The 12,918-nt window shown below is 38.0% G+C and overlaps 1 protein-coding gene across 1 annotated transcript; it reads left to right on the forward strand.

The window, feature by feature from the left end:
- The first annotated feature begins 1,447 nt into the window (after positions 1–1,447).
- ier2a (immediate early response 2a) lies at positions 1,448–2,068 on the forward strand. Its single transcript, XM_033971205.2, has one exon. It carries the CDS (start codon positions 1,546–1,548, stop codon positions 2,056–2,058), a length of 513 nt encoding a protein of 170 aa, XP_033827096.1. The 5' UTR covers positions 1,448–1,545; the 3' UTR covers positions 2,059–2,068.
- The last annotated feature ends 10,850 nt before the right edge of the window (positions 2,069–12,918 follow it).

Raw genomic sequence — 12,918 nt, forward strand, 5'->3', positions numbered from 1 at the left:
ACTCCAGTTAGAGGGAAAGTCTATCATGAAAATAACAGTTTGTGGATGAAAAGGGATTCAGTATTTTGGGCAAATGTACCCTCAATAAATAAATAAATACAGTTAAATTGAAATGAAATAATAATAATAATAATAATAATAATAATAATAATAATAATAATAATAATAATAATAATAATAATAATAATAATAATAATAAAACAAGAGAAGAAGAAGTATGAAGTACTGTTTACTATTAACTAAGTATTTACTAAGAATCAGGCATTTTTTATTAACTATTTGTCAGTGATCCATTAAAAAAATGGCTTAGCTTAAACCTTCACAATACATTTTATAAATACTTTATATTGATAGAAGTTAATTTAATATCTTAGCTTATCTTGTAGATTATTACTGCTATGTATTTTGTATATGTTATCATAAGCCTTCAGTGTAATAGAAACATAGTGGAGGAAGTAATCAATGTATATGTTACTTTGGTATAATAGTACTCAAGGATACTGCATGTGAGTGTAATGTGTAAAAACTAAAGTACAAGTGCACACTATACTATACTGAGCTCTAGTGAATATACTCTGTGTTATACTATACATTTCTTGCAGTATGATACAATGCACTTTGACCCAGTACAGTGCAGTTTTATGACTTTAACAGATGGTAAATAAATGACCTCAGCTGTTTGCCTTTTGACGCAGTGTTTTGGTGCTGTGGGACTGTGTGATCCAGGCTAACAGCATAACTTAGGTTACAACAAGTTTTAGATGTTCATCAACATTGTTATTCATTAGTAATAGAGTTAAAAGAGTTACTGATGGCGAGTTTACAAGTTATGTATTAGTGGTAGTAGTAGTATATGTGTAGAGATTTTATTTTGATGCATATAATTCTTTGGTATAAATCCGTTAAGGTGCACTGTGTAACTTTTCTGGTGGAGGGACTGCTTGTCTCCATGGAGATGTTATTGCTTTGCCACAAATAGGCTATTTCACAATGCAGTATTAAACGTATCTGTTATTTATTCAACTATAGTGTATTTAAAGCTAAAAAAAACCAAAAAAAAAAAAAACCTTGAAAATCCTGCATTCTTACTGTGAACTGGGTCGCCTCTCCACAGAAATGACTTGCACCACCAGTTTGCCCATATGGATATAGATAATGTTAATGAAATATTGTGGGACATTCCAAGCAAAGCAATAACATCTCCACAGAGACAAGCCTCTATCAGAAAAGTGACTTATGGCACCTTTAAACTGGAAGCGCGTGTTTCCATATCAAGCCACGTGTATGTAAATGAGCAGTGTCGATCCACTTTCTTCTCTAACTGATTTATTTACAAAACAAACTCGTAAGACTCGCATATCAAAGCAGAGCAGTTCGAGCTGGGCGGGGCTCTCTAGTCGTAGCATGTGACGTCTCCGAGGTGATAAGTAGCGCCCGTGCTTGCCTCTGGTCTGTATTGTGTCTGCGTCAGTCGTCAGGGGGTCGTGGACCGTTCGCACCGCTCACTGGACCCAATTACGCATTACGCATAAACACTTTTCAAACATGGAGGTCGGCGCCGAGGCCAAGAGGATAATGGTCGTCGCTTTGGGAAAACTTTACAGCTCCCGGACGCAGAGAGGAGGTCTACGCTTGCACCGGAGCCTGTTACTCACCCTGGTTATGAAAAGCGCACGGGACATGTACCACGCGGCGGCCCAAGAAGAGGAGGAGGAATACAACGGGGTCGTTCCAAGATGCGACCCGGCACAAGTAGATTCAAACAACACCACCTCCACCTCCACCACCACCACACAGACTGTAGAACCCTCACTGGAGCAGGTCAGCGACTCTTTTACGCAGCCGGAACCCATGGAACAGACTTTTACGCACGGACAAACGCAACAATCGAGGAAGCGCAGGGGCAAAATATCAGCTGTACCGGACTTTTTACCTCTTAAGAAGGCCAAACTGGATTGCCCGACGCAGCTGGTAGTTTTGGTGGACTACGTGACGTGTAGTGACCTCGGGGCCGCCCCATCCCCCATCCCGGTTCCCATGGCTATAGCGGCGTGTTGAGAGATATACGTTGTAACGGGGCGTTCGCTTCTACGCTGGGAACAAGACTGATTTTTACGTGTTTGTGATGAAATACGTCTCTTTACGCGTCGGATACGGCTAATTCTTACAGTTAAGCCTGGGACAGATCACTGGTATAAGGAAGGGAACGCCAGCCTAGTCCCTGTAATGCCCTTAGTAACTTTTGGCCTACTTTTCCAGGTCATGTAAGACTATGACGGCGACGCGTTATGCTGGATTCAAATACACTGCCTTAACAAGGAACTATTTGTAGATTTTTTACATGTGTGACATTTCTGAAGAATATGGAAATATGCTGATAAATTCTATGTCAAGTGGATCTACCTCAGTATATTTATTATTAAAAACAATTCTGTACCAGATTTGATATTTTGGGTCGTTTTTTCCAGTCTTGTTTTGGTGATGTAGATGGATTTTGGTGGGAAAAATACAAAAACTGAACGACCCCCCCCCCCCCCCCCTTAAAATATCTCACAACCCCCAACTAGATTTACAATACAAAAGCAGAGGATACAATAGGGCCTGCTCTCCAAAAGAAAGGGGGGAAGAGGGACCTAAAGCCATTGACTGGTCTGGGACAACAATAGCTGTGTTTTACCTTTTCTATTTCAGGAAACAGCTCTGAGATGTAATTTCAGATGTAAACCAGATCAATTATCCAGTAAATAGCTAACAGTTGCATAGATGAAATAGAGTATCAAATTTATTGTAGTAGTAGTGGGTGTGTTTACTTAATTGCAGGTTATAGACAAAACCATTGTAATTGCATTAGTTAGTTCTGTTTTTTTTCTTGTTTTGTTTTTTCTTTCTTTCTTTTTTTATACTTTATTTTCCCTTTGATCCTTCAGATGTCAACAAATACGTCACACTTTAAATAGCTTAATGTAACAATGTTATACTTAATTGCTATAGTAACAGAATCCGTGCCATTGATTTGTCATTTAATATCACAAACTAAATCGTTTCATCCAATTTTTAAGGCAATGTTACTTTGGTCCATTTATGAAGACATCACAATATTCTATAGCTTATTATTGTAGTTTTTAATTGAGCTGGATACATGTAATATTCTTTTACTATGCATATTATTGGTGTGATAAACTAGATTACAATAATGGATTTATATTTTAAAATGTAAATTATTAGGGTCAACGTTTATCAGTATTACAGTTTGAATTTTTCTCATAAAAACCGAACGATTGATACAGAAGAAAACATATTAATCAGTCAATTAGATTTTTTTAAAAACAAATGCCCTTTATTATCCCTGTGATTGTAAACAAGCGGCTGTGTTTGGGTGTCCTGCCCGGTAGTCATAGGAATCGCACCCCCACCCTCTCCAGGACGTGTTTGTGTGTGGGTGGGGGATGGGCCGTGCATAAAAAGAGACAGGAATGTGAATGGAGCTCAGTGCGTGGGGGAAGGGTGGGAGCCGAGGGATGAGTGGAGCAGTTGGGGCATGTCTGTGAAAATACACACATGTAGTATAGTAGTAGTAACAGATATATTAATGGAGCTCTACAGTGACAGCCTGCTCAGGTTCTGGAAGTCATTTTTTCATATGTTTTTCCCTTAGACTTTTTCCAAAAAATTCTAATTATTGAGAGTTCAAAGGTATTGTGGAGGCAAACCAACTATGTGCTAACAAACATTCATTTAAAAAAAGGCCGTTTAAAATGCAAGATTCTTCAAAATGTTTTAATAAGTTTCAGAAACAGATTTAACATAAAAATTCTATGTCTTTTCGTCATTAGTTACCACGTGGTTAATGACCATAGCTAAAGTTTTTTGAACTTATATATATATAGATAGATAGATATAGATATATAGATATATATATATAGAGATATAGATTTTTTGAAATTTATGGGAAATTTAGTTTGGGAACTGCGGGGTGGGTGGTCCCTGTTGAGCTACATAGTGGCTGTAGTAGTAGTAGTGTTAGCAGTAGTAGTAGTAGTGGAGGTGGAGAGCAGAAGCAGTAGATTTATTTGTTGTAATATTAATTTATGTGGTAGTGGTAGTAGTAGTAGTAGTAGTAGTAGTAGCCTAGTAGTAGTGGTGGTGGTAAGTCAGCGGCGCAGTCGGTGCATGTCTGTGAAAATACACACATGCATATAGAAGTAGCCTAGTAGTAGTTGTAGTAGTATAATTATTAATAGTAGCTGTAGTAGTGGTGATGGTGGAGCACAGAAACAGGCAGGAAAATGTGCGTGGTTATAGTAGTATTTGCAATAGTAGTACTGATTTACATAGTAGTAGAAGATTTATGTAGTAGTAGTAAGGGTGGTGGAGTTAAGAAGAAGACAAGAATCTCGGTGTGGTATAATAGTAGTTGCAATGGCAGTACTAGTTGGAGTATGGGTCTATGGAGTAGTAGTAGTAGTAGTAGTAGTAGTAGTAGTAGTAGTAGTAGTAGTAGTAGTAGTAGTAGTAGTAGTAGTAGTAGTAGTAGTAGTAGTAGTAGTAGTAGTATGATTGCCAACTGACTGAAATGTATGTAACAAATTTAAATAGGGTTTGGACATATCTATGAAAATACACCCACACAGTAGGCAGTAGTACTGGTAACTGCAGCAGTAGTGTAACTGGACCACAGAAGTAGACAACAAAATGTATAAGAGAAATACCATATAGTAGCCATTGCAGTAGCAGTGCTAGGAAAAAAGACATTAAAATCACAATACAGCAAGTCAAAACATAAAAAACACTGATTCCTCATGTTTAGTCCTGACTCTGGGCACCAGCAGGAGGTCGGTCCCTGAAGTCCTCAGAGTGTGAGATGGTTCATATGGCACTAACATGTCAGAGATGTACTTTGGTGCTAGGCCATGGAGAGACTTGTTCCCATGCAGAGCTGCTTTAAAGTCTATTCTCTGAGCCACAGGAGCCAGTGCAGAGACCTGAGCACAGGACTTATGTGCTCGTACTTCCTGGTCCTAGTCAGGACCTGAGCAGCAGCGTTCTGGATGTACTGCAGCTGTTTTAACGCTTGTTTGGATAAGTCTCTCTATGTCCAGTTTAGACAGTATATCTTTGATTTTTGCAATGTTTTTAGATTTGAGGATTTGATGTGGCTGTTAAAGTGCGTGTCCATGATTAACCCTACATTTCTAGCCTGATTTGAAGATTTTAGAGAGAGAGACTGGAGGTGACTGCTAACACTTTCTCTATGTTTCTGTAGGCCAAAGATGATGACTTCAGTCTTGTCTGAGTTTAGCTGGAGAAAGTTGTTTCACATCCACAGACTGATCTGTTGGATGCAGTGGCAGAGTGAATCCACTGGTCCATATTCACCTGCTGCAGTGAGACATAGATCTGAGTGTCATCTGCAGAGTTGTAGTCGGACACATTATTGTTGCGTATTAACTGGCCTAACGGCAGCATGTAGAGAATGAACAACAGGGGCCCCAGGATTGACCCCTGGGGCACCCCACAGGTCAGGGACATTTTATCTGAGACACATTTTCCAATTTCAACAAAGTACTCCCTGTTTTCTAGATAGGACTTGAACCAGTTTAGTGCAGTGCCAGAGATGCCCAACCAGTCCTCTAGTCTCTGTAAGAGGATCCCATGAACCACAGTGTCAAAAGCAGCACTCAGATCTAACAGGATCAAGACTGAGACTTTGCCTGCGTCATTGTTCAGGTGCATGTCATTTGTCACCTTGATAAGAGCAGTCTCAGTGCTGTGATGGGGTCTAAAACCTGAATGGAACACATTTAAGGAGTTATTCATTTGGAAAAAGTTAATAAGCTGTTGGTAAACAACTTTTTTGAGGACTTTGCCTAAAAACGTCAGATTTGAGATTGGTCGGTAATTGTTCAATATCGTGGCATCGAGACTGCTCTTCTTTAGGAGAGGCTTTATAACCACAATTTTCCAAGCTCTTGGGAATGTTCCAGATTAAAGTGACAACTATGCAAGTGAGTGGTGACAGCAAACTTGAGCACAGACTTTAGAAATTTAGTGGGTAACACATTGAGGCAGCATGTAGATGAACTCAGACTGGTAACAATCTCTCGGACAGTTTTGTCAGTTACAGGTGCAAAGTGAGTCAGCTCTAAGTGTCTAGGTGGCTGTAGGGTTGTTATTTGTGTCATGGAATTGATGGCATTTTTAATGCCCTGAAACTTGTCATTAAATATATAATACTCCAAACTCATTGCACTCAGATGTGGAAATTAGTTCTAATGGCAGCAGAGCTGGAGGGTTTGTTGATCTGTTTACTTTTGCAAACTAGACACGAGAGTTGTTACTGCAACTTCCAATATTGTCAAAAAAAAATACCTTTGCCTTGTTCTACATAAAGTGTGGTTGTACATGTGCATCTTTTCTCTGTAAATCTCATAATGAACCTGGAGCTTTGACTTGCGCCATTCCCACTCGGCCCTCCGGCACTCTCTTTTCTGTGCCCTGAGCGAGTTGTCATTCCTCCATGGCGCTTTCTGCTTATCTTTAACCATTTTAACTTTCATCGGGGCAATGGTGTCCAGAACATTCAAAATACTCGAAGTCACAGAGTTGAACAAATCATCAACATCAGAACATGAGGCATTTTCAAAGTGCATCATTTCCATAAACAGTGCACCTGTTTTATCATTTATGTGTCTCCTTTGAACAACTGCAGGACCAGCCGCTGGTTTGGGAATAACAGACATGTCAAAAAAGATACAGAAATGATCAGACAGAGCAACATCCACCACACTGACATTTGAAATATTTACTCCTTTTGTGATGAGCAAGTCCAGAGTGTGTCCTCTGTTGTGGGTGCTCGCTGACATGCTGAGTCAGACCAAAGGTTTCAAGGACAGAACTGAGCTCTTTAGTGTTTCTGTCAAACACATTATCCACATGTACATTAAAATCACCTGTAATGACTAAACCATCAAAGTCTGTGCATACGACTGAAAGCATCTCAGTAAAATCATCAATAAAACTCAGACAGTGGTGGGGAGGTTTGTATATGACTAAGTAGAGTATGGAGGGGGATTGTTTTAGCTCCATTTTGAATGAAACATGCTCAAAAGTTGAAAACACCCCAAATGACAATGTATGAGTAACTAAATTATCTCTAAAAAACGCACACACCTCCACCCTTTTTGTTTACTCATGTTTCAGATTCAGATTTGAAGTTGCGTGGAGTTGATTCCACTAGAATTGCATTACCTGTGTTTATGCTGAGCCAGGTTTTGGTTAAAAACAAAGTCAAGATTAAAAGAAGAGATAAAATCATTCATTAAAAATGACTTGTTACATAAAGATCTGACATTGAGCACAGCAAGTTTCAGATTAGTTTCAGTAGGACTGGACATTATTTTCTTACATGGAATGTGAACTAAACAATCTAACTGTCCTTCTGTTAATCAGTCTACGTGTGTGTAACTGTAGATATAGCTAGTTGTAGTATTAATTTATGTAGTAGTATTATGATTGCCATCTGACATATGTGTGACATGAGCAGTGTACGTACAGTGATATAGTACTCGTAGTAGTAGTAGTAATAGGCCTTCACGGTAGCAGCACAGAGAGCCAAAATGTTTGTGACAAAAACATGTCTGAAAGTGTCAGGATGTGTCTAAGAAAATATACATGTAGTAGTTCAGTGCTAATATTAGTTAGCCGAGTTGTAGCAGTAGTAATAGTAGTAGTTGTTGTAGAAGTGTAATTCAGTGGAGTACGATAGCAGAGTGAAATATATTTGTGAAAATACATACAGGCAGGAGGTAGGTATGTCATAGTTGATGTAGTAGTAGAAGTAATAGTAGTAGTGTTCATAGTTGTAGTAGTGTAGCCTAGAGGAGTAGCGTCACAGACAGACAGAAATATGTTTAAGACTTATGTATAGTAGAGTAGTTACAACAGTAATTGTGGCGGTAGTAGTAGTAGTAGCCTAGGTGTTGTAGTAGTGTGATTGACTGAGCAGGACAGCAGACAGATGGAAATTTGTGTGGAAAAAAAAACATGAGCGGGCATGTTGGGGTATGTCTGGAAAAATACATTAGTAGTAGTTGTAGTAGTATTAATAGTATCTGTAGGTACAGGAAACAAGAGCAGGCAACAGTAATAATGACTGTGTGGGGGAAAATCATGGTAGGAAGTGAAAATACATATGTACATATTCAGTAGTAGTAGTATTTGCAGTAGGAGACACTGTTAATAGTTATAGCAGTAGTTGTAATACCGAGGCTGATACGGAAATAGACACATGCAGTCGGTATAGTACTAGTAGAAGCGTTAATAGTACTAATAGTAAGTAGCTGTAGCAGAGGTGGTGATAACAATGCAGTAAGTAAGTAACTGTTTTAGCAGTTGTAGTGGCAAAAGTAGCAGTAAAGATAGTTATAGTAAAAGTAATAATGATATATGAGAAACACTGTAGTATAGAAGCAGCAAAAAGTAGTCAATGCTGAACAGTAATACAAAAAAGCAGTTGCAGTTGTAGTAGATATTCTATTTATTGTTTTTGGGTTTCAGATGACATGCATTTAGGAGAAACAGAATAAAATCCACTGATAAAATGTAAAATGAAGAAAGAAATCGTGGATATTTCTCATACAATATTTCAAAATAACTATAAATAAATACTAGCCTGATACTAATGCATGTGTGGAGCTGTGTCCGGTGCATTCCTGAGACATGAGTCCTGAGGTTAGTGAGGTCGTTGAGAGGATTTACTCACTGCCATATGTTCTACTCTTTGTACAAGTTGCTTAGTCTTTGCCTGAAATCATTCAATGGTGTTTTGCAATACTTTTGTTATATTTGTAAAATTCTTTGATTACTTTCTAACACAAAAGTTGATGTTTTAAGACTGGAAATGATCATAAAAGGACCCAAGAAGAAAAAAAACAAACAAAAAAACCCTAAATAAACCAGGAGTAATACTATGCAATTTTACGATTACTAAAATGTGGTTGAACTAATTAATTAAATACTATTGCAAATACCTGCTACTTAATGTTTTTACAGCAACAAGTATACAACAGCCACATCTACTACTACTACACAAATAGTCCAATTTTCCCCTTGTAGTAACACAAACTACTACTACCATCATTTCTACTACTACTAAGACTACTGATACTTCAATTACCTGATCCACTGACAATTTTGAACTAAAAATATGGGGTTGTGTTGGTCCAAAGACTGCACTGTGTAATAGATATGTAAGGTTCAACAATTTGATAAACAAAACAAACAAACACACAAAAGTGTGTGCTAATTCTTACTAATAGTGGCCAAACTTTAATTACGATTAATCAGTTCTAGAAAAAAGAGTAGTTAGTGATAATGAACCACACGTAGCCAGACAAGAGTGCATTCTCTCTGGATTTTATTCTTTAGGAAGAGTTCTGTTCGGTTTACAAAATGCACTGGTAGAAATCGCTGTGACAGGTCGAGAGTGAGAGAGTGTGGTTGGGCGGGCGTGCGAGGGGCAGGGGTGTGCGCTGACCCCTGACCCCTGCGCGGACACCACAGATACATACACCATCTTCCATCGGAACTACTTTTCTCTAGGTTTGTCGTTTAAAAACAGCTCTTTTTTGTGGTGTCCTGAACATGGTCGTGTTGTGCCTCCACCTCCATGTAACAGACGAAAAACAGACCCTCACGGAGTCTACTTTTTTATTCTTTAGAGATTTTTTTGTTCATTTTTCACATTTTTTGTTTTCAAAAATAGAAGAAAAAAGCAAAGAACTTTAAAAACGTCTATCTATTTATATATCTTTTATTCCTTTGAATTCATTTTCTTTTATGTCCTGAAGATGACTGTTAACCCACGGTGTGGCATGCACATAGCACATGCATTTCTGGAACTATATATTTTTTCCTTTTAAATCTTTTGTATTTAAAAAAGTTTTTTTTTTCTCAGTAGCGGCTTTACATTGCTTTTTAAAGACGTTTTGTGGTTAATCAGCGTGTTAGTGGGTTCACTGCAGCATACACACAAAACACATGGATGTGGGGACATTGTTGACATCAGGTGTACACTCGCCCATTACAAAAATCACACAAGTTTTCAAAAAATGGGATTTTAAAAAACAATTCTGAAGATAAAATCTAAAATCAAAGCAAGCACAATTCTTGGATCATAAATTCACCCATTCATTCGTCCATTAAAACACATTCAAAACGAGCAAACCAGGAGCTACATACCTGTGCTTTCTGATTAGTTATAGTGACATGAGAAAAATACCGTGACATTCCACTGAGGTTGGAAAGACACATTTAGGCAGTTAGTCTTTTCTTGTGAGTTTTTTTTTTTTTTTTTCATTATTTTTCATATTTTTTCGGTGCATTCTCTGGTCAATGTGTGATAGGCCTTCAGGTCAAAAAACAGGTCAAATCAAAAAATCAAAAATTTAAAAAATTCTGAGCGAACAGTGGTGTGCATTAGTGACAAAAGTGTTAGTTTGAGGCACACAGATAAACACACTAAAAATCAAAATTTAAAAGTCTACTCGACATGAAGGCCGTGACACAGCCCGGACATCTTTTTTTCTCCAAAACCCACGTGAAAGGGTGACACAAACAATTTAAAGTTCAAATCCCAAAGGCGAGTTTCATGGTCCACTAGAGAGAGGGAAATCTGGAATGGATTCTTGGTCATTCTGACAAGGCTGGAAGGGAGGAGGGGGGAACAGGGAGGGAGGACAACGAGTCTTGATGCACAGCACCCTCGCCAGGTCAGTGGTGATAGTCCGGCTCACGTCAATGTAAGTAAATGCATTTAAGTTAGTTTACCCTACAGCAGTGGTTCTCAAACTGATGTGTGCATAAAAATGTATTTATAGTTTGATTACCACTTTATATTAACTACACCTTAATTAGCTTCAGTAAATCATGAACAAAGACTTTCATAATAAACAAATAATTTATTAAGATCGATTCCATCTTAGTAACTACTTAATTGAATGATTAGGATTAGGAAATGGGGTTAGGGTATTAACTGGGGAGCTAGTGTCATGTATTAAAAGGAACTTCATGTAAGATTTGTATTTAAAATTTCATAAATATGACCCATCTGTGTCCCCAAATATGAGGTAAACATGTTCAAATCAAATGTAGCAATTATAATGTTAATTTATTCTTAATTACAAAAACATAAGACTTAATGTCCAAGTTGTTTACATCATAATTTGGTGTTTTGATTCTCAAGATGATTGTCCAATCTGAAAGCAGAATGAGCTTCACATGAGTCTCTCATTTGGGTTGCCAGTTTCAATGCTCCATCCAAATGTTGTAAACCTAAAAGGACTCTCGCTGAGCTGAATCATCAGTACTTAAAGTCCAGAATTTGCAGCCAATTATTAATCAGTGCTAGCGCAGCCTCTGCAGCTCAGTGAGTGAATTCTAGAGGTTCTGAGCTTTCACATAAAACCTGGCCTGTCCATATACTGAGAATGAGAAAAAATGTGTATATGTCCTCTATCTGCAGGTTAAGGCACTGGCAACCCAGGTTGTGATTGAAGTACTTTCTTTTTTAAGCAGTAAGAGTGCAGGGTACATACAGTTTCTTTAAGGCAATTAAAAGTGTAGTTATTATTAAGTGTTACCAGATTTTGTTTTCTAGACGACAGTCTTACCAGGATTAAAAATAAGGTGTTTTGTTGTAAATAAGTAAACAAAAACTAAATAACTGCTGCGTATGGAAGTTGGAAAGGAAATTGGCGCAGAGTAGCAGCCACATTTCTGTCAGTCAGCCCCTCATGAGCTGTAGCCTGTAATTTACGAGTGGATGATGATGACCAAATAGTTAGTAGCCCACTTTAAGTGCTTAGAATATTACTATAAAGATTAATTCATTATTATTAGTTTTACAGACTTTTGAAACCATTGTTAGCTTTAACATGTAATCCTAATGTAATATCTAAATATTTAATTTACTATCTAGTATAGTAATCAAGGTTTAGCCCTCTGTTTAGCCCATGTGCTATTTGAAAAAGGCAAGTATTTCCTGTAAAAGTTTGAGAACCATTGCTCCTACTACAAACTCATTTTCCCACAATGCAAATCTATGGGATACGACTCCCCCTTGTGGCCCGACCCAGTAACACATTGGTTGTGCAAGTTTCAAAACACGTCATGAATACTTTGAATATTTTTTTTTAAACAAAATCCACAATTCTATTATTTTTTTTAAATATTTTGAACACCTCTCTGCCTTATTCATCTGTTTGACATCTGTGGAACCCCAAACCCTGGAAGACATTCGCAAGATATGGTCTGCCAACTTTTTATTTTTAATCTGAATAATTTCTGTAGATTTTTATTTATCACTATATTAACTGGAGCTCTTCGCATACCCTGCTTTCCTGTAGCATTACTGCCATTGTTACAAAAAGTTCCCATAAGAAAAACGTGTGCAATATCAACTGTTTCTGTGGCAGCATTTGGCACGGAACGTACAAACAAGCAAGCAAAAAGTAACACTCTTTTGAACTGAGCTGTTCAATTGGAACTTTGAAATACTGGATTTTGATTGTAGAGGAAATAAACTCACAAAAGAGGAATGTAGTACAGCGGCAGACAGCGACGGGAGCAGGGAGGTGTTCAGAACGTGAGAATTCAAATAAAATGTTTCAGATGAGGACAAGATGGACAGAGGAACTGGCCCCCACACACAAGAGATTTTCATTGTTCCTATTGTTTTTGTATCATTCATGCAGGTTTCCACAAGGTGTACAGCGCCACAAGCCTAGAACCAAGCTGTGGGTGCAACTGAAGATTCAAGCTTCAATGTTTTGTACAAGAGAAGGATAGAGGAGGAAAGCTGCACTCAGTCTGCTCCACCCACAGCCCTGCACCGGCCAACGCTCCCCTCCACTGGAGCCT

This window comes from Periophthalmus magnuspinnatus, chromosome 8 (assembly GCF_009829125.3).
Source record: "Periophthalmus magnuspinnatus isolate fPerMag1 chromosome 8, fPerMag1.2.pri, whole genome shotgun sequence".
Taxonomy (NCBI): Eukaryota; Metazoa; Chordata; class Actinopteri; order Gobiiformes; family Gobiidae; genus Periophthalmus; species Periophthalmus magnuspinnatus.